This window comes from Giraffa tippelskirchi, chromosome 2 (assembly GCF_054371585.1).
Source record: "Giraffa tippelskirchi isolate mGirTip1 chromosome 2, T2T-mGirTip1v1.2.pri, whole genome shotgun sequence".
NCBI classification, from domain to species: domain Eukaryota; kingdom Metazoa; phylum Chordata; class Mammalia; order Artiodactyla; family Giraffidae; genus Giraffa; species Giraffa tippelskirchi.
Window position 1 is genome coordinate 230,775,180 of NC_137276.1, and position 24,081 is coordinate 230,799,260.

Genomic DNA, 24,081 nt, shown 5'->3' on the forward strand with positions numbered 1-24,081 from the left:
CTTGTTTGTAAACTATAACCCTTTGTAGTATTTAAAAAATTTTAGTATTTAAAAGATTTAAAAGATTAATAATAATTCTTCAAACATCCAGTTTAAGTTCATATTACCTTGATTGCCTCATAATTACATTTTAAAACAGTTTATTCAAATTAGAATCTTAAGTAAGGTCCCTAAATTGTCACTGACTGACAAACCTCTGAAGCCTCTCTTAATCTGTTGGTGTTATTTTTTCCCCTTAGTTTTATTTGTTGAAGAAACTATCATCTGTCTTGAAGTTTTCTCCAGCCTGTGTATTACTGAATGAAACCCTGTGGTGTCATTGATGTGTTCCCTGTCCCTTGTAATGTATTTCCTGTACGTGGCAGTAAGATCTAGAGACTTGATAATTTGTGTGTGTGTGTGTGTGAGGTGGTAAGTGGGGAGAATACTACATGGGTGGTACGTTATCTTTGGGAGGCACAAAATATCTGACTCTGTGATGTTAGTGACTACTAACTATTAATGTGGATCCTTTGATTTATTAGAGATTTTGGTTCTTTTTATGTGAACCCTCCCACTCCCCAGGAGTTTTGAGGATCTGATCTTCATCTGTAATGTTCTGAGATTCTGTAGTGTTGTCTCGAATATTTTCCGTTTGTTTATTTTTTACCCTTATTGGGAGATATTTTTCAACTTTTATTTTCCATCAGAATGTTTTTTTGTGTTCTCTGTTCCGCCCCTCCCTTGCCCTTTTTTTTCTTTTCATAGTTTTTTGTTTTTACTTCATGGTTTCATATATTCTTTTACCTCTTCAAGCACATTCATGTTATGATTAATTGCCTTTTTTTCCCCCTTTATGGCATTGTCTCCATTTCCTGTGGATTCCTGTTTTTCTGCTTACTTTGATTTCTGTCTTTGAGTTTTGGCAGCTTTCCTCGAATATCTGGCCACCCCTGGGCTGGTGGCTTGCGTTTAGGAGTAAGTTATGATAAAGCCAAAGGAAGCTTTTTTTTTGAGGGTGCGGCTTGTTTACTGAAGGCTTATTAGTGTGGTGCTTGAGGGACCCGTGAGTGTGAGTACCCTTATGTCACTCCAGGGCTCTTGTTGATGAGTCGCTAAGTTGTGTCTGACTCTTTGCCACTCTGTGGACTGTAACCAGCCAGGCTCCTCTGTCCATGGGATTTCCCAGGCAAGAATACTGGACTGGGTTGCCGTTTCCTTTTCCAGGGATCTTCCCAACCCAGGGATCAAATCTGCGTCCCCTGCGTTGGCAGGTGGATTGTTTACTTACCGCTGAGCCACCAAGGAAGCTCCTTGCAGCCTTCTGTCTCAGCTGTTCTCTCTTGTGCTTGGTCTCTCCACATGCAGAGTCTCTGTGTGTTTTCCCCAGAGAGCGCGCATGCCTCTGGTCTGTTTGGGGATGTGATGGTTGCAATATGGGGTTTTACTGCATTTATTTTATTTGCTTATTTGTTGAAATGAACTCAGATAAGTTGCATGTAAAATACAGGTAACTTTTATTTCTTGAATCTTTTGAGATAAAGTTGTTGACATGAAGTCTCTTCTTTGTTGAATATTGCAGTGTATTTTTCCTATAAACAGAGACATTTTCTTGCCTGACGACAGTACAGCCATCAAAGGCAGAAATTTAACATTTATATATTTCAGCTGTCTGATCCTTAGGCCTCCACTCAGCTTTCAGTTGTTGCCCGGGTGGTGGTCTTTATGGGAGAAGGATACAGTCAACCTAGGATCACTTAGCACCTTTTGTTGTCATGTCTCTCCAACTCTTGATCTACAGTAGTCCTTCAGCTGCTCTTTCTTTATGATACTGATGTTTTTGAAGAATACAGGCCAGTTATTTTAGAGAATGCCCCTCAGTGTGAGTTTGTCTGATGTTTCTTTACATTAGATGTAGGCTGAACATCTTTGCCAGGAGTATCATGGAAGTGATGCTGTGTTAATTTCAGTGCATTTTGTTAGATGGTGTATTACTGATTTTCAGCTTGTGCTGTAAAAAATATTACCAGAAGTTCAGTGGCTTAAAAAACACACATTTATTGTGTCACAGTTCTGAGTTCAGAAGTCCAAGATGGATCTGATCTGGGCTCAAGTCACGGTGTTGGTAGGGCTCCATCCCTCTTGGAGGCTCTAAGCTCACGTTCTTGCCTTTTCCCGCTTTGGGGGCCGTCTGCTTTTCTCGGCTTGTGGTCTCCCCCTCTTTGCACAGCCGGCCACTGTGGGCCTCGTGCACCTGTGCTGCCGTCTCTCTCTCTTCCCCGCTCTCACTCTGGAGGGGCTTTGTGATTACACTGGGCCCACTGGGGTCACTGAGGTTAGTCTCAATTTTAGAGTCATGTGATTGGCAAATTTAATTTCCTGTGCAACCGTGATTCCCCTTTGCCATGTAAAGGAACACGTTCACAGGTGCCAAGGGTCAGGTTGTAGAGTGCGCTTGGGGCGGGGCGGTACAGTGCCCACTGCAGGTGGTGTATGATTGCCATTTGTACCATTATTGATAACGTTCACTTTGATCACTTGATGATGGTGGTGCCTTCAGGCTCTTCCATTTTAAAGTTACTTTTCCTCCCTTTTTGTAATAAGTATTTTGTACAGAGATACTTTGCGACTGTATAAATATTCTGTTACCGACTTTTAAGATACTCGTTTTGTGTCACTGTGGGCTCCTGATTTTCTGTTTCATGCAGTGGGTTGTAGTGTTCCTGCACTGATTTTGCTGCTTCACTTGCCCCGGATTTTGCCAGGTTGACTTCTGTGTCCTTTTAGCCTATCTCCATCATTTTTTGGAGCACTTCCAGGCTTATCTTAAACTTCTGTCTCAGCCTTGGAGTTGGCCATTTTTCCAAGAAGCTCCTTCCTCCCTGAAAATTCTTTATTTTGAAATAATTATTTCACATTTCAAAATTCATAGTAAGTTGCAAGGATGGTATAAAGTCCTGTGTAGCCCCGTCAGCTTCCTTTAGTGGAATTTTGCATAGCCTTAGCACAGTATCAAGATCTGGACATTTGATATATCTGGTATATTTCTGGTAACTGCACTCCTCATTTCTTTGTTTTTTAAGCTTGCGTTTGTGTGTGAGCATAGTCTTTTGTAACTTCTCTGTTCCATGTATAGATTTGAGTAGCTAGTCCCACACAGTGAGAGAGCTGTTCTGTCACTTTAGAAGAACATTTTTTGCTTCCTTTGTGTATTCCCAATACCCCTTCCACCGTTTTGTTTATTCTCCATGTGTGTAGTTTTGTCACTTCAATATGTTATATGAGTGGAATCATACAGTATGTAACCTTTTTAAGATGAACCTTTTTCACAAAGTGTGACGCCTTGAGATCCATTTAGTGTTGTGTAAATCAATAGTTACTTCCTTCTTATTGCTGAGTGGTGTTCTGTTGTATCCTTGTACCAAGTTCGTTAAACCATTCAACTATTGAAGGACATTTGGATTGTTTCGAATATTTTGTATGATGTTATGAATAAAACTGCTTCGACTGTTTGAGTACAGATTTTTGTGTAAATATTGTTTTTCATTTTTGGGGGTAGGAGTTTGAGTGTGATTGCTGGGTCACATGCTGAGCGTGTGTGGAGTTTTCTAGGCAGCCACCAGACTGTTTCCCCATGGTGTGTGCACCCTGTATGTTCTTGCCTGCGCTCTATGAGGAGTCCAGGTTCTCCGCATCCTCCCCACCATTCGGTATTATCACCCTTTTCTTATTTAGCTGTACTAGTAGGTGTGGTGGTACCCTACTGTGGTTTTAATTAGCATTTTCTTAATAACTAAGGATGTTAAAACATCTTTTCATTTGCTTGTTTGCTATCTCTATCTCCTCTTTGGTGAGATATCTGTTCATGTCTTTCGTCCATTTTCTGATTAGGTTTTTTAAAAAAATTTTAACTTGAGTTATGAGAGTTCTTTATGTGTTCTGGATGCAAGGTCTTTGTTGGATATGTGGTTCTGCCTGTCCGTTCCTTGTTTTTTCATCCTCTTTACAGAGTCTTTTTTTTTTTTTTTTCAGAGCAAAAGTTTGAATTTTGGCACAGTCCAGTTTATATTAAATTTTTCTTTTATGGGTCACGTATTTGATGTCGAGTGTGAGAACTCTGCCTGGAGCACTGGTTTCTTTTCCTGGAGAGTGGTATTTGGAAACTGAAATCTGAGCATTAGGTATGCTCATTGCTGTTAGGGTGTGGGTGCTCCCCAGGTCTCTGGACACAGAGAATATGTCTGTGTCCTAATAAGCCCTTCCTTCTAGGGTTTCAGGGTTCGTTAACCATTTTCCTTGGTATGTCCAGGTGTAGACATTTATTGTGTGCCTTCCTTCATTCTCCTAAGTCTACTACCACTGTCCATGATTTTTCGTTACCTAATAATTTGAGTTACTTTCTTCTATTATTATTGTTATTATTACTTTTGACTTCTTTACTGATTTTAGGTGGCTTTAATTTTCAGTGGAGCTTTGTGAGAATAATTGTAAATGCATGGATTATCCACTGTGTTGAATTTGTACTTACTGAAGCTGTATATTCCTTTTTTCATATTTTTTTGGTCTTTATTTCTTTACACTGTCAGCCCTACCCTCCTCCTCCTGTAGCTGCTCTCACCCTGATTGTGCTGTTTCACCACAGCCTGTAACCATCCATTTTTGTTTCTGAGCAGTGAAGACCAAGTTGATTAGAAAATACAGGTTCTCTTTGTAGTTGACCTCAGTTTATCTTTGCACTCTTTTTCTGCAGCCCCACTGCATTTCCTCCACTTCACAGCTCTTCTCAGTGGCTTTCATTTCCCCACACGTGTTTTGCTTTCTGCTCCTTTCCTCTCTGTCTTCCTTTGAGGCACGTTGTCTGTGCTGCTTTTACAAGGTTTTCTGTAGAGCCCAGAGCTTGGCGGAGTAGGCACTTGAGGCATCAAATACACAAATGCTCCTTCCTCTAATATAATAATACCACCCAAGCTTTTTAGTGCCTTTTTTCATTTTCCAAACATGATTGTATAGTATCTCATTTAATTCTCAAAGCAGCTCTATAAGCCATTACTCATCTTTAAGAAATGATGCTGAGTGAAATGTCCAAGGTCTAATTATAGGAGTAAAATTTAACATGTTTGCGTACTTGTTATGTGACAGGCCCTGATTTAGGTGCTCAAGACACTGGGGGAATAAAGCAGACAAGTGTGCCCTCAGTAGAGCCGATGTTAGAATGTTTGAATTCCAACCCTTATGGGCTGGGTTTTGGGGAAAGTCTTCATAACCTCAGTTACTCATCTCAGATGTCATCTCCTTTAGTCTTTCCTAACTCTCCTGGAAGGACGCAGGAGTGCGGTAGGAAGAATAGCTCTGTCTTCTGTGTTCTCATTAGTTCCTTCTTGTGTTTGCATTGTGCACAGTTTAACCCTCAGTTCGGTCGCTCAGTCGTGTCCGACCCCATGGACTGCAGCACGCCAGGCCTCCCTGTCCATCACCAACTCCCGGAGCTTACCCAAACTCATTACCCATTGAGTTGGTGATGCCATCGAGCCATCTCATCCTCTGTCCTCCCCTTCTCCTGCCCTCAACCTTTCCCAACCTCAGGGTCTTTTCCAACGAGTCAGTTCTTCTCATCAGGTGGCCAAAGTATTGTAGTTTTACCTTCAGCATCAGCACTTCCAATGAATATTTAGGACTGATTTCCTTTGGGATGGACTGGTTGGATCTCCTTGCAGTCCAAGGGACTCTCAAGAGTCTTCTCCAACACCACAGTTCAAAAGCATCAGTAGCATTTATAAAATCATTATTTGTATTTGGGGCCTTGGCTAGATTGAGCAGCAGTGGACAGGGATTTTTTTTTCTGGTATCCAGGATGCCTGGCACAGAGTGTATCTTAATATTTCTCAATAAGTGTGAACCCATAATATAAAGACTTATGCATGGTTGTCCTTTTCTACTGGCAGATAACAGTACTCTTTCAGTCTCATTACTGCCTTTTTGTGAGGATACAAATCAGTTTAAAAAGCTCCACTCTGTATTCTTAGCCAGGAGGGTATTTTCTCAAAGAGATTATCTATAGGCAGCTTCTTAACTGAAGTTTAATAAGCTGTTTTGTGTGTGGCTGTGTATAGGTGTTTAGCCTGGAGATGGAGTCCTGACCTGCTTCTCTCCTCAGTATTAACCATCTGGTGGGAGTTCTGAGTTATTCGTTAAAAAAGTGTGCTGATACAAGATAAGATGTAAGAATTTACCAGCCTTTTTTCCAAGTTCAAGATAGTAAATTATTTTCAGATGTGGAGTGTTTACCTTCAAACATCTTGCAGACAGTACATTGTAACTTTTCTTCCATGTTTGTTTGCATACAAAATATTGGGGTTATCTATATTTATTTAGTGAACCATGTCAAAACTCAGAGGCTTAAAACAACTGCGATTCTCCAGTTTGAGCAGGCCTTGCCTCCATTCCACATGGTGTCTCCTGGGACTGGAAAGTCCGAGATGGTGGATTCCAGCCCGTGTGGTGTTTGAGACATCTTTCTCAGGTAACCTTTTTGTACGATTGCCGTGGGCTTTGTCACGGCATGGTCTTGGGGTGGTTGAACTTTGTATGTGGTGGCGACTGGATTCTGGTGGGGCCAACAGCAGAAGCCACTGGGCCATCTTAATACTTTTTATGCCTGAAACTGGTGTAGTGTCATCTTTACCAGGTTCTTTACGTCAAAAGCAAGTTACAGGACAGTCCAGATTCAAGCAGAGGAGAGAGTATAAGGTGTGGACACTGGGCAGAAGTGGTTTATTGGGACAGCCAAGGGACAGGAACTTCAGAAAGTATCTGTCTGAAGCAGGAAAAGGTCACTTTTCTGTTCTCTTTTTTATTATCTAATCTGACCAGTTGATCCATTTTATAATGCAGTGTGATCTGATCGTATGCCTTCTTTGCTATAACTACATTCAGATAGCTACAATTTGTTGTATTCAGTTAAACTGCAGATTGATAATTTTGGTCGGGTTTATTATTACGGAGATTTGGAGATTGAAGAGACAATGGAGTACTTTATGGCTTACTCAGCTCCAAGTTACACCTGAGTTAAAGTACCAAAATACTAGATAAAAACCCAGAGTGTGTTCTTTGTGGAATAAGTGATGTAAATGTCCTTTGTGGCCACATGTTGTAGTCCATAAAATATCTCAAATATTTCTCCAGGAACCCTGTGATTGTCCTTTGTACAGGAGAAGAGACAGATAATTACATCTTCTGTAATGGCAGCTCAAGACTTTTTTTTTTTTTTTTTCTGCCTCGGAACAGATCTCTCCTTAATGCCCAGAATATGACAGTGTTCATTTCATTTAAATACTTCTTATCTTGATTCCATGTTGAGGTCATCCTATTAACTGGGTTTGAGTGTGACAATGGAAATGTGTCACATTGGGTGGCTCCTTGTAGCTCATTGACCAAATACATCAGGGTCCTCTAGAAAGCGTAAAAGCAATGCAAGTGTTTGGATCTAGCTCCAGATTTGCATATCCAAATGTCTGGGAAGGGGTCTGGGTGATGTGTAGTTTGAGGATCCCATTTTTGGGTTCTGCAGCTGCGTTTTCCAAAGGGGCGATATCACTCCCCAAGGGGGAAGACTGTGGGCATGGGAAAGTGAAAAAAACCTCAGATATTCCAGTGTTTTTGTGACCCTCCATAATTCAGCCCTACCTGACAAAACCTTATTCCACAATTTTTAATTCCTCTCATTAAGGAGAGATTTGATTTAAATAAAACTTTGTTCGTGGGGATGGGAGTGAAGGAGAGAAGGTTGAGAACCATGGTTCTGTGAGAGTAACTCTGACATAGTACCTGTCCCACCGCAGCTGAGCCACCACCCCCATTCTGGAAAACCTCAGTGTGCGATTTGGAGAATGCTTTTTTAATACTAAGGTTTTACCTACGCTAAATAGGTTTTCCTTTAAAAATTTTTTGGTGAAAGCGTTTTACTCCATGGTGTTTTTGCGTCCAGCCAGATCGATCTTAACCTCCTTGCGGACAGAGCACTGTGAGAAGGACTCTGTTCTGGGATTTGGAGACCCTTCAGCTGTCCATGAGGAAAAGCTCCTCCTGTTCTCGCTGGTTCACACCCAGCTCACCGGGATCCCGTGTAGCCCAGGAAAGGACATGCTCCTGTCCCTCCTGGGAGTGAGGCCTGGCCCCGCATCTCTGTGTCCTGTGCGCTGCGGGCCCTGGGGGTTAGGGTGGGGGCGAAGGCGACGGCCCGGTGCCCCTCTTCTCCGGGAAGGAAGAGCCCAGGCCGGACACCGCCGCTCAGGTTTGCTCGCTCTTTGCTCGCTTTGCACGGGGCACAAACGGAAGTGCGGCTCTGGGCGACAGTGGGAGGAGGGCGCCCCCTGGCGGCTCAGACAGCAGATACCCTGCCGGCACCCCAGGGGACCCGGGTTCCATCCCTGGGCCAGGGAGCTCCCCTGGGCGACAGTGGGAGGAGGGCGCTCCCTGGCGGCTCAGACAGTAGATACCCTGCCGGCACCGCGGGAGACCCGCGTTCCATCCCTGGGCCAGGAAGCTCCCCTGGACGAGGGAGTGGCAGCCCACTGCAGTGTTCCTGCCTGGACAAATCCATGGGAGCCTGGTTGGGCTACAGTCCACGGGTTGCGAAGAATTCAGAGACAGCGGAGTGACTAACACACACTAAGTGGGAGAAGGAGAAGTTTCTAATATATCACCTTCTGTAAAGAAAACTTATTTTGATGTGAGTATTTCTAGGTACTTCAGAGTAGTGTTAATGTCTTGGTCCTGGTTTTGTTTTCTGCGGAATTTGTTCAGGCTCAGGAAAGTTAAAGGCGTAGTACAGGCAGAAATCAAAAGGTCTCTGTAAATCTGCGTTCACCTGAAAACACATTGCTTGGCAACCAGCAGATGGTGGGGTAGGTTATTTGTTGATTCAATTAATAAAATTAACCCCAAGTTTATTTTTTTAAAAAGTGTCATTCTCTTTTCTGATTTTAGAATCTAATCTTAGCATAATGTTGAATGGAAAGTGACCTGATAAGTTAGGAAGGCTGGGGTCCAGTGTTCTTCCTACGTACCATGATTCTTCACCTCTAGACTTTCATACGGAGAAGGCAATGGCACCCCACTCCGGTACTCTTGCCTGGAAAATCCCATGGACGGCAGAGCCTGGTAGGCTGTCGTCTATGGGGTTGCACAGAGTCGGCCACGACTGAAGCAACTTAGCAGCAGCAGCAGCAGACTTTCATAAATGATCTTTTAAGAGCCCTTCAGCGTGCAACATTTTCTTGTCAAACACCTTAAAAATGCCCTCAGCTGATGTCGTCATTAGAGGGAATGGGTTCCAGTTGCCACCCAAGGAGTAGTGTATCAGGGTCCACAGTCAAGCTGGGAGCCAGCACTTCCACGGCTCTGAGGACATAGAATCCTCTCGAGGTGAACTGCTGGGTCGGCAGGGGTGCGGCCCCAGCGGGTCATTCAGAGACATGCATTTCTTCTTCCCTGGTCCTTCAGGGTACCCTGGGAACGGGCCGCATCTGTGTCGTCCTTGCTCAACTCTTAGGAAGGTGAAGAGACAGAGAAGTGTTCACTCCTTGTCTTAAAAAGATCAGAAGTGTCACCCCATGCTTACTTGCGCACTCTGTCTATGAAAACTTGGTCATATGGCCGTACCCAGCTGCAGCGGAAGTTGGGAAGTGGAACCCCGCAGGGCAGTTGTGTGTGTGACGATAATTACGGAGGAAGGAGATGACTGTCTTGTCTCTGCCACAGATGGTGTGGAGGAAACCGGTTAGCTTTCTTAGTATCCTTTTGGGGGAAGCTTTTTACTGAATGTTTTTGTTTAGCAAAAGTCTTACGGTTAACACAAAGAGGAAGTAAATTATTTTGGCATTTGGATTAAAATACTGAGTATATTGAAAGACATGTTCCGAAATTATTAGAAACATAAAACTAACCAGCTCTAACCGATTATACCTTTGTCTCCTCAGAGTGCAAGCCAGGTAAAGAGTTGTTTAATCTTTGCTGCATTCTGTGTTATGGAAACACTTAGGTGCACATTCTGTCACAAGTGACATCTCTTTCCCAGAGGAGTAACACACAGTTCACTTCGGTAAACTAGCCCAGCAGAATGAAGCTCTTTCTTAAATGCCGTCAAACCTCGTGGGCTCTGAATTCTTATAAGTTCGTAAGTTTGGCCATGTGTGAAAATCGCCTGGGGCCCTCGTTCAAAATACAGGTTCTGGCCCTACCCTCTGGAGGTTCGGATGGTTCTGTCTCTGAAGCTGAATTTTTAACCAGCCCCTGAGGGTGATTCTAATGCAGATGTCAGTGGTATGGGAACCACTGCTTTGGATAGCTTACACCTCAGTTGCCTCATACGTGAAAGTGCAAAATTATATATCTACTGGGTTTTGTAGTGTTCAGAGAATGTGACACGAGTTGTACTTAAAATTGTTTGATAAATTAAAACGCATTATCAGAAATGTTAGGTGGCATTTTTAAGTCTATGCTGGGTATTGTGCTAATTTATTTGGTAAATAAGGTTAAGTGCTCATATCTCCATTTAGAAATAAGCTGGGAAATTACCATAAGATAGAAATCTAGACGTCTTGATCCTTGCCTAATTGAACAGAGATTCTGGAAAAGTTAGCTGCTCAACATAACTACCAGTATAGCACAAACCAAATAATTTACATACTTTCATTTTAACATTGTGTTAAGTTACTGTGTATCAACTTGATGATTTCAGTTAAATACATCTTCAGTGTCATCTGTGTGGGAAACTGCTTTGTTCTTTGACCTTGAATATCATACAGTATCTGTCCGGAATGAAATTACGACCTGGTAGAGAAGACAAGACTTATAAATCACAGTACCATTCGTAAGAGAATTTTCTTCTTAAGGGATGTATTCTACAACTGTTACAAGACAGGTTCTGAATGTGATGTTCAAGTTCAGAAGATGGGAGAGGTCATGTAAGGTGAAGAGCTTAGAGACAGCTTGAGACAGCTTGAGACAGAAGGAGGGACTTCCCTTTTTCTTTCTATCCCAGAGGGACCAGTCTCTGTGAGGGACTGGGACACACTGCTTTCTCCCTGTTTTGCAGTTGTCTGAACCTTGTAAGGAGAGTAACATGATAGAGAAGCTTGTGAAGGTTTAAGGATATGGCTCCTTCTCTGAAATAAAGGGAAGCGCAGCTAAATTTGATGATGCAAACGTGCCAGGCAGATGCGCAGATGACCTGAGTCAGCTGTGGCAGTTCTGTGGTTGAGCGGGGCTGTGTCCTTTAGTGGAGAGAGGATGGGGTCTTAAAACCGAGAAGCAGCTGGTAAAGAGTGAGAATCACACAGTTGTGTCCGACTCTTTGTGACCCTGTGGACTGTACAGTCCATGCAATTCTCCAGGCCAGAATACTGGAGTGGGTAGCCTTTCCCTCCTCCAGGCGATCTTCCCGACCTAGGAATGGAACTGGGATCTCCTGCATCACAGGTGGATTCTTTACCAACTGACCTAAATTGAGAAGCATTTGGTGATGTTAGACCCAAATCCAGCTTGTGCATAGATGTTCAAGTAAGTGGCTTTTTTCCTGGTGAAACGACTACCCAGGACATGTCCTCCTTTTCAGCATATTAGGTGTGCCTTGGCTTTCACAAGGGCGTGGGTGCTGCTTAACCCACTGAGATATTATGGATAGAGTCCCGAGAGTTCATGATGAAGCTGCAGGGTAGAGAAAGGGGGAAGAGTGGTGTGGAAAACACGCAGTAGTAGGACATTTTGACAGGAAATACAACACAGGCTAATTCACTTATGATGCACCAAAAGTTAGGGGTGAAGTAGTGAAAAGCCACAAACACAGTTTCTGTCCTCATGTCGCTGACAGCGAAAGCTTGGCATTTTAGCAGTTGCTGTTTGTGATAGAACCTGTGAAAGCTTTCTGAAAGTCTTCCAGATTGGATAGCTCCATATTGGGTTTGACTGAGCATGAAAGTGGTGGGGATTTTACATTCTATGACTTCCAATGGTTATGTCTTTTTAAAGCTTAAAGGAACTCACAAAAAAGCAGTTACGATTGCAAATCATTCCAAATGAGATGTTGATATTAAATTAAGCATACTTTTCCACATCCTCCAAGAATACAAATACAGACGGAAGCATTTTTCATAGGTGATGTTTGTAAGTGTACATATTTTAAGATTGGAAATGTCTTTATCTCTTTGTATTAGTTTCCTGTGGCTTCTGTAAAAAATCACCACAAACTTAGTGACTTAAAACAACAAATCTGTGCTTTCATTGTTCTGAAGCCAGGAGCCTTGAAATCAGTACCCCTGAGCTGAAATTGAAGTGTGGGTTGGTGCAGGGGCATCTCTCAAGAGGCAGCCTGTTCCTTGCCTCTTCTGGCTCCTGGTGGTTGCCATCATTCTGTGGCTTGTGGCTGCGTCACTCTAAGCTCTGCCTCCGTGGTCTCACTGCCTTCCCTTCGGCCGCGTCAGGTGTCCGTCTAGCGTGCTCTCATGAGGACACTTGTAAAGGCGTGGAGGACCCACCTGGGTCATCCCTCACTTCAGGATCTTTAACTGAACTGTAGTCACATCTGTAAAAGACCTACTTCTAAATATGATCACATCTGTAGGTTCCAGAGATTAGGATGTGGATTTTTTTTGGAGAGTGACCTTTTTTAGCTTACACCCTGATAGATTGCAGGCAGATTTTTGGACAGAGGAGCAAAAATCATATGGACAGGGGAGCCTGGCGGGCTACAGTCCATGGGGCCTCAAGAGTTGGATACAACTTAGTGACTAAACCACCACCACTGATACATTATATGGAAAAGTAGAGGAAGGTTGCTTTTGAAATAGTAACTTTTAGATATTTGTAAGTATATTTCCAGTTACAGTAGAAATTCATAATGTGTCATGCATCTTTTTAACGTTAGCTTGAGATTCAAATTTGGAATTCAAATTGGGAGGCATTGCCCCAAGTTTTAGTACCTCACATGTCATTTATAACAATGGTTTTGAGCTACTAGTCTCTAAGAGTGGAGGTCATTGTCCTTTTGGGGATGGCTCAAGCTGACAGTGATAATTTTTATCAGGATTTCTTAAAAATGAGTATAAATTTAGGAAAATGATACTAATTATTAGAACTCATTTTAGCAATGTAGGAATTTTAATGACTTTGTGAGAAGGTGCAGGTTGTAGGAGAGTAGTCACAAATACACTATGATTACACTTTTCCTAAAATTGCTTGTTTGTATCAAACTTGAAAATGTGTTTCAGTTGGAGTATATTTTTTCATTATGTTATACCTTTTTTAAGCTAATTTTGGACTGGTCATTTTGAATAATGTGAACATAGAGTCAACAGTGTTGTTTGAAAAGAAAAGATGATCACACTTAGAATGGAAAGTACCAGTGTAGTGTTTTTGCTGTGATGAGCCAGCCATGAACGTAAATGTATGTGTGTGTATTAATTTTAATACCTGGTTCTTTCTTGAACCTGCCTAATTTTTTTGGTCACCCTTAATAGAAAATTGACTCTTTTTTCCTAAGCATTTTAAGATACGTATTTGGAAGTTTTTTTCAGATGGTTCTATTATTTCTAATTCCTTGGGTGTGAAACCCACCGAGTTTCTCTTGGGATGAAGGGTTTCTTTGTGTGTTTGTAATTACTGTGCGTGAGCTTCACAGAAACTTCTGAAGGTGTTCTATATATTGAGGGAAGTTCACATCTGTTTTTAAGTATTTAGAGTTGATGACACTTTGCACCTCCCATTCCCCATTTCCCAAATGTGATACCCATAAACACTATCAAGCTGTTTACCTGCCTCCCACTTGGTGCAATTGTTGCCATATTTTTTTATTCCTACCATGTGTTGTTCCTACATACATTACAATCTTGTGATTTTAGCTTCAAGCACATTTTAAGCTGCAATTTATAGTTTTTGTTTTAAACAATCAATACTCTTTCAAATACAAGAAAGAAAAAATACTCATTTTGAAAATTTACCTACTTATTTACCATTTCTTGCATTCTTCGTTTCTTGTATAGATTTGTTTCAATCCAGTATCATTTCCCCTCAGCCTGAAGAACATTCTTTAGTGATTTTTGTAGTTCAGATATGCTGGTAAAGAATTCTCTGTTTATTGCACCTTGGTGCTTGAAGTTTATTTTAACTGGGTATGGAATTCCACCTGGTGTGGTAGTTGTCACTGAGCACATGAATGGTGGTGTTCCACTGTCTTCTGGCTTCCATTGTCCCCAATAGATGTTAGTTGTAATTACTATTCTTCTCTGTATATACTTTTTTCTCTGGCCACTTTTAAGATTTTTCTCTTTGGTTTTAAACTGTTTGCCTGTGACATGTCTGGGTGTAATGATAATTTGGGAGATTTTTAGCCATGATTTCTTCAAATGGTTTTCTACTATTTTCTCATTGTCTCCTGTGATTTTATTATTATTTTTTTGTTCTTTTTTTGTGTGGTTTCAATTTTTATGCTGAAATACTTTGTTCACACATTAAAGAGCAAAGTTCCTGAAAGTTTTGGAACACATTTTTTCTAATTCTTTGTATAAAATACAAAGTTGTAAAGTTGCTGTAGTCAGCCAGACTCCTCTGTTCATGGAATTCTCCAGGCAAGAATACTGGAGTGGTAAGAATATTGCTGTTTCCTACTTTAGGGGATCTTCTTGATCCAGGGATTGAACCCATGTCTCTTCTTGGCTCATGTGATTATAAAGGCTGAGAAGTCCCCAACTCTGCAGTTGGCAAGTTGGAGACCCAGAGAGCTGATGGTGTAGTTCTAGTCAGAGTCTGAAGGCCTGAGAACCATAAGAGCTGATGATTTAAGTTCTAGTCTGAAGGCTAGCAGGCTCAAGATTTAAAAGCGGACGTTTCTGTTTGAGTCCAAAGGCAGGAAAAGCGTTGAAGTCTCAGCTCGGTGCAGTTGAACAGGAGCTCTCTCTTAACTGTGGAAGGGCCTCTTTATTCTTTTTGCAACCAACTGGATGAGAACCACCCATATTAGAGAGAGCAATCAGTCTGCAGATTCAGATGTTAATCTCATCCAGAAACAGCCTTCCAGACACACCCAGAATAATGTTTGACCAATCAGTTGTCTGGGCACCTTGGGGCTCAGTTAACACTGTAAATCTCTGTTAGGGCCACGACTCCAGACTCTTCCTGCCTGCTCGTTCTGCTGTTCTGCTCTCAACCTCTTAGTCCGTCTGTGCCAAGTTTTGGTTAGACTCATCTTGCCCATGCACATTCTGGTCTTCTTGGGTCTCTCTGCAGACCTTTGGAGGCCCCTTTCTGCATAGCTCTCCTCTCTGTTTCCCTGTCCCCCAAAGATTCCAGGTGCTTCAGCTGCTTGAAAGTCTAATCTTGACCTTCACATCTCCGTAGGACCACCTAGGCTTTGTTTGGCTTTTGCTCCCTCCACCATGTTGCAAAGTTGTCCTCAGAGAACCAGGGCAAAAAAAAAAAACAACAATGAAGAGGTAGTTTTCTTTTAAAATTTGGATTCTCTGATTCTGTTGTATGGAGCAGGCAGTTTTAAACAGTGTTGTGGACCTCTGGGTGAAGGTCAGGCCAGAGGCGTGGGTGCTGGAGTGAACTGTACCCTGCTTCCCACGTAGTGTTGGAATCACAGCCACCCAGGCTGACGCCGTGGGCCGCAGACTGCGGGTGCGGGGACGGGGCTCGCACTCGGGACGCAGCTCATCCGTGACTCAGTGCCTTCCTTCTCACCTGCGTTTGCCACCTGTTCTCCTGCAGCATTCTCCTTACTCTTGCCTTTAGTCCTGTCTTCTTTAACTATAGGGAGCAAGTCAGAGTCAGTTCATCCCATCCATGAGACTTGCTAAATTATGCGTCTGGTGACTGGTACTTCTGTCTTTCATGCTCTGGGCTGAATGGCCTTCGTACTTCCAGATCCCTATTCACCTGTTCCTTTCTCAGAAGTTCTGAATTTTCTCACCATCTCTCTTACGTCGATCTAGAAATTGAAAGAATTGTGAACTGCAGAAGCCTTACGCGTATAAAGACTACAAATCCTGGTCTCATCTTCTAGTTTCTTGGAAAAATTGTTTCTGATACCCCCCTTCCCTGAATGGGTTCCTCTCGTTGATCTTCTCTTAGCAGTCTGTGCTTTCCCTCAGAATCACTTTCCCTCATTGTTGCGAGCATGCCTTGTAGTTAGGTGTTGGTGTGATTTTGCCTGTCCCCACGTTGGACTGTGAGCTCCGTGAGGGCAGTCACAGTGACGGTAACTCTCACCCATCCATATCCAGTTCTCAGCACACATTTGTTGAAGAAATGAATGATAAATTTGAAACTCTAATCATGTCATGACATCATCTGATTTTTGGGATATTATTTGTTTGCAGGTATTTAAACTTACTTTTCGCTTTGTCAGTAGGCGAAGATGATGGCGCTTCTGAATTGTATACTGAAGCCACCTTCTCAGTCCCACTGTCCTAAAGATAGTTACTGCTGCTAAAGGCTTGTAGTTACCTTTCTGGACATTTTCCTGTGTATTTTCATCTATATGAAAATAAAAATAAGTATGCTTATGTTGTGCAGATACATATTTGCCCATGTTTCTGTGTAGCAGTGGAGTTTGAATGCTCAATTAAAATGGCAGATATTATTTTGCTTTTATCATTGATTTGATAATCTGATCTTTTTGGTGTTGGTTTTACCTTCAGATCCTTTTAAATAAGGCACATAACCTCTAGACCTGAGTTTCCACATCTACTAAAGGATTGATTTGAATTAAACTGAAGACCTCTTGCTTTCAGTCTGACACTAAATTCAGTGTTATTGTATAATCCATGGGAAATAGATGGGGAAACAGTGTCAGACTTTTTTTGGGGGGGGGCTCCAAAATCACTGTAGATGGTGATTGCAGCCATGAAATTAAAAGATGCTTACTCCTTGGAAGAAAAGTTATGACCAACCTAGACAGCATATTAAAAAGCAGAGATATTACTTTGTCAACAAAGGTCTGTCTAGTCAAGGCTATGGTTTTTCCAGTAGTCATGTATGGATGTGAGAGTTGGACTGTGAAGAAAGCTGAGCACCGAAGAATTGATGCTTTTGAACTGTGGTGTTGGAGAAGACTCTTGAGAGTTCCTTGGACTGCAAGAAGATCCAACCAGTCCATCCTAAAGGAGATCAGCCCTGGTGTTCATTGGAAGGACTGATGTTGAAGCTGAAACTCCAATACTTTGGCCACCTCATGCAAAGAGTTGACTCATTGGAAAAGACTCTAATGCTGGGAAGGATTGGGGGCAGGAGGAGAAAGGGACGACAGAGGATGAGATGGCTGGATGGCATCACCGACTCGATGGACGTGAGTTTGGGTTAACTCTGGGAGTTGGTTATGGACAGGGAGGCCTGGTGTGCTGCGATTCATGGGGTCGCAAAGAGTTGGACACGACTGAGTGACTGAACTGAACTGATTAGCTACCACAAAAAATGTGTTACTCTTTGTAATGTGAGAAAGTAGGAAGATCAAACATCATTTATGACTTCGGGCAGCAAGAGGAAATTTTAGGGCAAGTTGCTAAAATGTTCAAGTTTTTTTTTTTTTTTCCTCCAAGAGTGGCTGGACAATGTTAGCTGCTGAAACTAGTAAGGGGATCTGTCTGTCTTGTGGACTTTGGCACTACGAAGTTTGTGCTTCATTGATCTCACGGAGCTAGCCAATGATACCCTAATGGAAATTTCACCCCAACTCCCTGAGTTTTCATGTCACAGCTGTACATTTATTAGTGCAAATGTTCCAGTGAAAAATTTGTAGAAATCAGTTTATTTAGGTAAATCTTTGTTAGTGATATATATAAAACATTTTATGTAAAATAGTTTCCCAAGCAGTTTTAACCTCTATCTTGTCTCCCCAAAGAGAAACAAAAGAATAAAAAAAGTAGATTTTGCTTAGTCATGGTGTTTGTAAGTTCTCTTGTCTTATAATATCACATCTTTAAATTTTTTTTAGTTAGCTTCTTTTGTCATTTTTTTGATAGTTTAAAAGATTGTATTTCTAATACGTATTTCATACATCACTGATTTTACTAAAACACTTTTTGGTTATTAAAAACCTCAAACATACATAAAAGTAGAGAATTTAATTAACACTCATGTCCTTGTCCTCTTGCTTCCACAGTCATTATTTTGCCCACCTGGTTTACTAACATTTTCTATATAAATAACACCACATTTAAAAATATTCTCTTTAGAAAAGAGATTTGGTGTTTAACATGAAAAAAAAAAAAAAGACCCAAACAAGAAACAAAAGGTATGCCCAAGCCTTTTCTGATTATAGCTATTTATAGAGAATTGATAATTCTATAAAATATTTTGTAGCTCATAAATCATTCTGTATATCAGAAATTCTCAATTTTGTACCTTTCACATTGAAATGAGTTAGCCAAGTTGTGTGTTCCATGATTAGATTGCAGATATGACTTCATTGTGCTTATTGTCTTGTTTTAAATATTCAAAAAATTTTTACCTCATTTATGTCAACAAAGCAACCCCAAAGCAGGTGTTTGTGGAGATGCTGTGGTTTGACGATGACTTTCTTTCTCTTCTCTCTTTGTGTGGAAAGTTGCTGTAGTTGAGGAAGCCGGCCCCCTGGAGCGGCAGGTGAACGAGGCTCTCCCCAGTTTCGGGGGCCAGATGCCATCGCACGTGTCATGTGTTCGCTACAGTTGAAGGCAGAGTTAGGGCCCTAGTCCTCGTGTCAGTACTGCTGTGGCGGGCTTGAGGGGTGCTGGTGGGAGACTTTCCGGAGGAGAAGGCACTGGTGTTGGACTTGGGAAATGCTGTTGACAGGCAGGAAAGGAGGTGGTTTCAGCAGGAAAGTGACCCTTGGGGGATGAGCTCTGCCCGTCGTGGCTCGGGCGGACGTTCAGGGAAAGCATGTATATAAAAGGAGATAGGACCGGAAAGGTGGAGGTCTTCACGACGGTATAAAGCACGGTATAAAGCATGCCGGTGAAACAAAGGGAACACGGAGTGCGCAGTGACCGTGCCGTGTTTTAAATGCTGTGTCATCGTCATGGCACTGTTCGGTGGGATCGTCCTCACTTGGTAAATGAGGACACTAGTCCACTGGGGATTTAGAACCTGACACGAGACCACCTGACCCAAGAGCGCCCGGGAAGCGGTGGGGCTGACTCAGGAGCGTGATGGCCGTGGGCCCTGAGCACCAGGTCACGCCGTTCAGACCACTTTTGGGAGAGCCTCGCTGTGGGCAGGGACCAGAGGTGTAAACGTTGGAGGGCACAGGAAGGCAGTTCATAGGCGTGCCCATGGCTGGACTTCATGGTGACTTGCGTTAGGATGGAGAAGGAGTTTCCTGGACCATTTTTTTTCCTGATTATAAAAAGAAGATGCATATTTATAAAAGTTGTGATGTGCTAAAAAGTGTAAGGAAGGAAAATTAAAAAGAATCTGTTATTAGCCAAAGACATTCATTATTAATAATTTTATGTATTTTCTTCCAGTGTTTCTTCTGTGCTTTTTTTTTTCCTTTTACTTTCCTGAGACTGTGCTTTGATGAAGATTTTGAGTTCTTTCTGATAATATATAATGCATGATTTTTTTCCCTCAGGTAATATAATATTGTAAGAACTTAAAGGATTTACATAATATGTGAATGTACATCTTTTCTGTTAGTGTTGAATATTTTTAGTACTTATAATTTTTTGTTGATAATGTAGTTTTGTATATAAATTTTGTATTTTTCATCATGAAGATGTGTTTCTAAAAGTAGAGATTGAACATTAAGCAAAATAGACTACAAGCAGAATGTGAATCAGTGCTCCATGAAGAAAACTGTATGGGAACAATACTCTTGTGAAAGCTTGTGTTCACGTATACTATGTATATAATTGATTTGCATGACTGTGAATGAGGTCCCCAAGGTTGAACATCCAGCCTAGTGAGGCCAGTTGAATTTGGAGTGTCGGTTGGGAAATGCTGACATTAACAAGTCAGTCATGTGTATTAGGATTTTGTTGATGCCCCATGTCAGTCATTTTTACTGAATTTCCATTGATCAAGAAAATTCTAGGTTGGGCCTTCCCTGGCGGAAGTGGTTAAGAGTCCTCGCTTCCACTGCAGGAGGCGTGGGCTCAGTCTCTAGTTGGGGACCTAGGATCCCACGTACCCTACAGTGCAACCCAAAAAAGGAGAAAATTCCAGGTTAAGATTTAGCTAAGGTTTACAATTCTAGGTGTAAGATTTTGTTTCATTACAAAATAACACATTCATTTTAGAAACTTTAGAAAATAAGAGCAACAGTTCGCTGCAGTTCTCTCTGGAGATAACTACTATTTGCATTTTGTGTGTAACCTGTCAGTTCTTTTTTTTTTTTTTTCTGCACACAATTACTCTTCTCTCCTTTTTAAAAATAAATATATTTGCATACTGCTTTAAAACCCACTTTTTCTGTACAAGACAGTATTTTCCATGTTGTTTATTCTATTAATCCAATGTGCTTATTGAACATCTACTGCTGCTACTGCTAAGTCGCTTCACTTGTGTCCGACTCTGTGCGACCCCATAGACGGCAGCCCACCGGGCTCCGCCGTCCCTGGGATTCTCCAGGCAAGAATACTGGAGTGGGTTGCCGTTTCCTTCTCCAGTGCATGAAAGGGAAAAGTGAAAGTGAAGTCGCTCAGTTGTGTCCAACTGTTAGCGACCCCATGGACTGTAGCCTACCAGGCTCCTCCATCCATGCGATTCTCCAGGCAAGAGTACTGGAGTGGGGTGCCATTGCCTTCTCCAGAACATCTACTAGGATATAATAGAAATGTGAGACTGAGATTCACCAAGCAGTAGATAATATCGCTTGAGTAAAACTGCAACATAAGTAACTAATAAAATATAGTGGTCCATAGTAAACGGAGGTTCAGAGGAGAAACTGGAGTGGCTTTAAGCTGGATGAGGGAGAAATAAGGTGGTCTGGAAGAGTGGCTAGGATTTAGGTAAAGATCAGGTAGAGAAGGGGTGACTTTTAGTTAGGGGAAAGGATTGAGCATCGCTGCAGAAGGAGGGTGTTATTTTATGGAATGCCCCGCTGAGCTCTGAGTTCAGGTCAGTAAGATTTGACTAATGTTCCTAAGTCACAGATGGGTTAAATCCAGGTTGAAAGTCTGTGCTTCAGCGATGTATGTGTACAGCAGCTAAATGTGTGATAAAATGAGACGAGGGGTAAGCTGTCTTTAAGTAAAATAGTTCCCAAATCCAGCTGTGCTCAGGAGTGAACAATCTGGATGTTCTTGTGTGTATATAAAAACCCAACCGGGGCTTCCCTGGTGGTCCAGTGGCTGACCCCAAGCTCCCAGTGCAGGGGGCTGGGCTTCGATCCCTGGTCATGGAACTAGATGCCACATGCCCCAGCTAGGAGTTCGCAGGCTGCAATGAAAGATCCTAAATGCTGTAACTAAGACTTGGCTGCAGCCAAGTAAATAAATATTAAAAAAAAAAAAAACTAAACCCAGGCAGGTTCTTGAGCCCTTCTCCTTGCTTCCTGAATCAGGATCTTTGGGAGTGGAGTCTGCAGTCTGGTTCTGGGAACCTCCCCTAGTGTTTCTGGCATACCATCTGGCCTAGGAGATGCTGAGTTTAGGAGGCATCTCTAATTGTGTGAAATAAGGACCTGGACTGGGGATGGTACAGTAGGCACAGAGGATGGAAAGGCGAGAGGCATCTTGAAAATGTATAGGATTGAGCGAGATCATTTAGAGTAGCTAAAGAATCAGCAGTTTCTAGAATGGTTGTGGGGGATGAGAAGAGATGGGAATGTGAGTTGTGTAAGGAAGGGGCTAGGATGCCTTTTAGGCATCAAGAGTTGAGGTGGTAACATGGCCCTGTAGCCAACATCCTGCAGCTCTGGACTAGATACTGAGTGAGCGAGTAGGGTGGCTGGAGAAAAGTCGGGAGTTACTAGTGCAGAGGAAACCTTTGAGGTGCTCCTTTTAGAGGGAAAGATGTTTAGAAAAACCAGTGGAGGGGCCAGACGATGGAACTGGAGACCAGCACCTGAGTTTGGGTCCAAAGGTGACAAAGGTACCAATTGGAGGACAATTGGTACCCTGAAATATAAGACCACACATTTTAAGAATTTTTCAGGGGATAGCATTTTCCTTTAAGTTCCCCAAAAGTCTAGCAGAGAAAATAAGTAAAACTAAACTCATTTAACTTCTCTTAGTAATAGGCTTGCTGGAAGAAAACATAAACTGTTAATAATAGTGTGTGTTTTTTGATTATTTCTGGACCTTGTTATTTTTCTGTATTTTTGAAATTCAAGGATAATTAAAAGCAGTGGTTTATATAATTATATATAATTATATTTATAAAAGTACCTATAACCAACTAAGTATATATATGAATGCACTTATGTAAGCTATTTATATATAATGTATATTTTATAAATAAAATTATATGTGTGTGCACTCACATATATATCTAAATATTTTAGACCATCCTGCTTAGAAAAGTCGGTGCTATCAGAAAGGAAAGAGCAAGCATAGTGGTTTTTCATGCATTTCTTAGAAGCTAGTTATGAGAAAGGATTGCAGGCTTTCGGTGACTGAGTGTTATTTTTCCTAAGTGTCTTCCGTCTGATAGATATGCTTTGTTTCTAAAATAAAATGCTTGCATGCGGTCACCGCAGCTGTTCAGGTTAGGGGGGGAAATGTAAGGAGGGATGACAGTATGCACTGGACCTCAACCTTGTTTGATTCTTAGAGCAGCACCCAGAAGTCATGGGCACCTCTTTCTAATTCATCTTACGTCATGTCCGACTCTTTGCGACCCCATGGACTGTAGCCCACCATGCTCCTCTGTCCATGGGATTCTCCAGACAAGGATACTGGAGTGGGTTGCCATGCCCTCCTCCAGGGGATCTTCCCAACTCAGGAATCAAACCTGGGTCTCCCGCATTGCAGGCGGAGTCTTTACTGTCTGAGCCACCAGGGAAGCCCAGTTCATCTTATGAGCGGGATCAATTTGAGTAATAGTCTGAGTACATGATGTGTAGGTGATAGGAAGCAAGCATAGCAACAGAAGAGATAGAGAACATTTATTTTGTTCATATCACTTTGCCTTTAATTCCTTTTTGCAGAGGGTTCCTGTACCCAATTTCAGCGTGTATGTGTGTGTGTTTCAGGGGGGAGGGGCTTTTTCACACAAGCGGTTTTCAGATGCCAGCAGGGTGTCCGAGAATTCAGCCCAGTTCTCACACTGTCTACCCAGAGGGAGAATCAGACCTCACAGGTAAAGAAAAGCCTCAGTCCTGTGAGACCCTCCACTTCTGGCACCAAGACTGGCCATAGACTGGAGGTTTTGGGGACCAATTCCTTAGGTTTGATTCATTTGCTGGGATGGTTCACAGAGCTCACTTTTTTGGGGAGTGGAGGGGGCTGCACTGTGTGGCCGGTGGGATCTTTGTTTCCCAGCCAGGGATTGAACCTGAGCCCCGGCAGTGAAAGCACCCAGTTCTAACCATAGACCACCAGGGAATTTCCCAACACAAGAATTTGCGTGGATTGGACGTGGGGTACGCAGTAGGAAGGAGGTCCCAGGTTATTAGGGTTTTAGTTTGGGAGACTGGGTGTGGTGAAACGCATTGACCAAAATTGAGAATGCAGGAGGGAGCGGTGGATTTTTTTCCCGTCTTCCCTGTTCTTTCCTCTTCTGTTTTGGTTGGGAGAATCAAGTCGGGAGATCATAAACTCAGTTTAATGTGGGGCCTGAGATCAGCAACTTTGGAGTCCGTTTGGTTGAATTTGAATCTCATCTCTAAAATAGTCCTGCATGGCTCTGTGCGACCTCACTTCTCTGGGCCTTAGTCTCCTCACCTGTAAAACCGGGTAATGGTGCTACTTAACTTACGTAATTATTTAATGAGAATTAAGTGAATTAAAGGAAAATGCTTATGTGTCCATTAAATATAAGATCTCTCACATGCAGTAATAAGTGGCAAACGAAAGTAACTGGGGCGTCAAGCTCAGTCCATAGGCTCTCAGAGACACGGGCCTGAAACTTTGAAGGGAGATCGGCCAGGAGCAGGTCTCACTTTGGAAGTCTGCTTAATTCCAC

The 24,081-nt window shown here is 42.3% G+C and overlaps 1 protein-coding gene across 47 annotated transcripts in view; it reads left to right on the plus strand.

The window, feature by feature from the left end:
- Positions 1-24,081, plus strand: part of DYRK1A (dual specificity tyrosine phosphorylation regulated kinase 1A) — a 214,750-nt gene that overhangs the window by 86,442 nt on the left and 104,227 nt on the right. For 5 of the 47 annotated variants that reach the window (XM_081573142.1, XM_081573140.1, XM_081573161.1 and 2 more), the window contains one exon: positions 17,002-17,320. The exons of 40 other annotated variants lie outside the window; for them this stretch is intronic. In XM_081573142.1, coding sequence (XP_081429268.1) covers positions 17,290-17,320 — 31 coding nt within the window. In that variant the 5' untranslated portion in view covers positions 17,002-17,289. Of the gene's footprint in view, positions 1-6,941; positions 8,708-17,001; positions 17,321-24,081 lie in introns of those variants that run through there. 2 more of the 47 variants (XM_081573138.1, XM_081573155.1) reach the window with 1 other exon arrangement.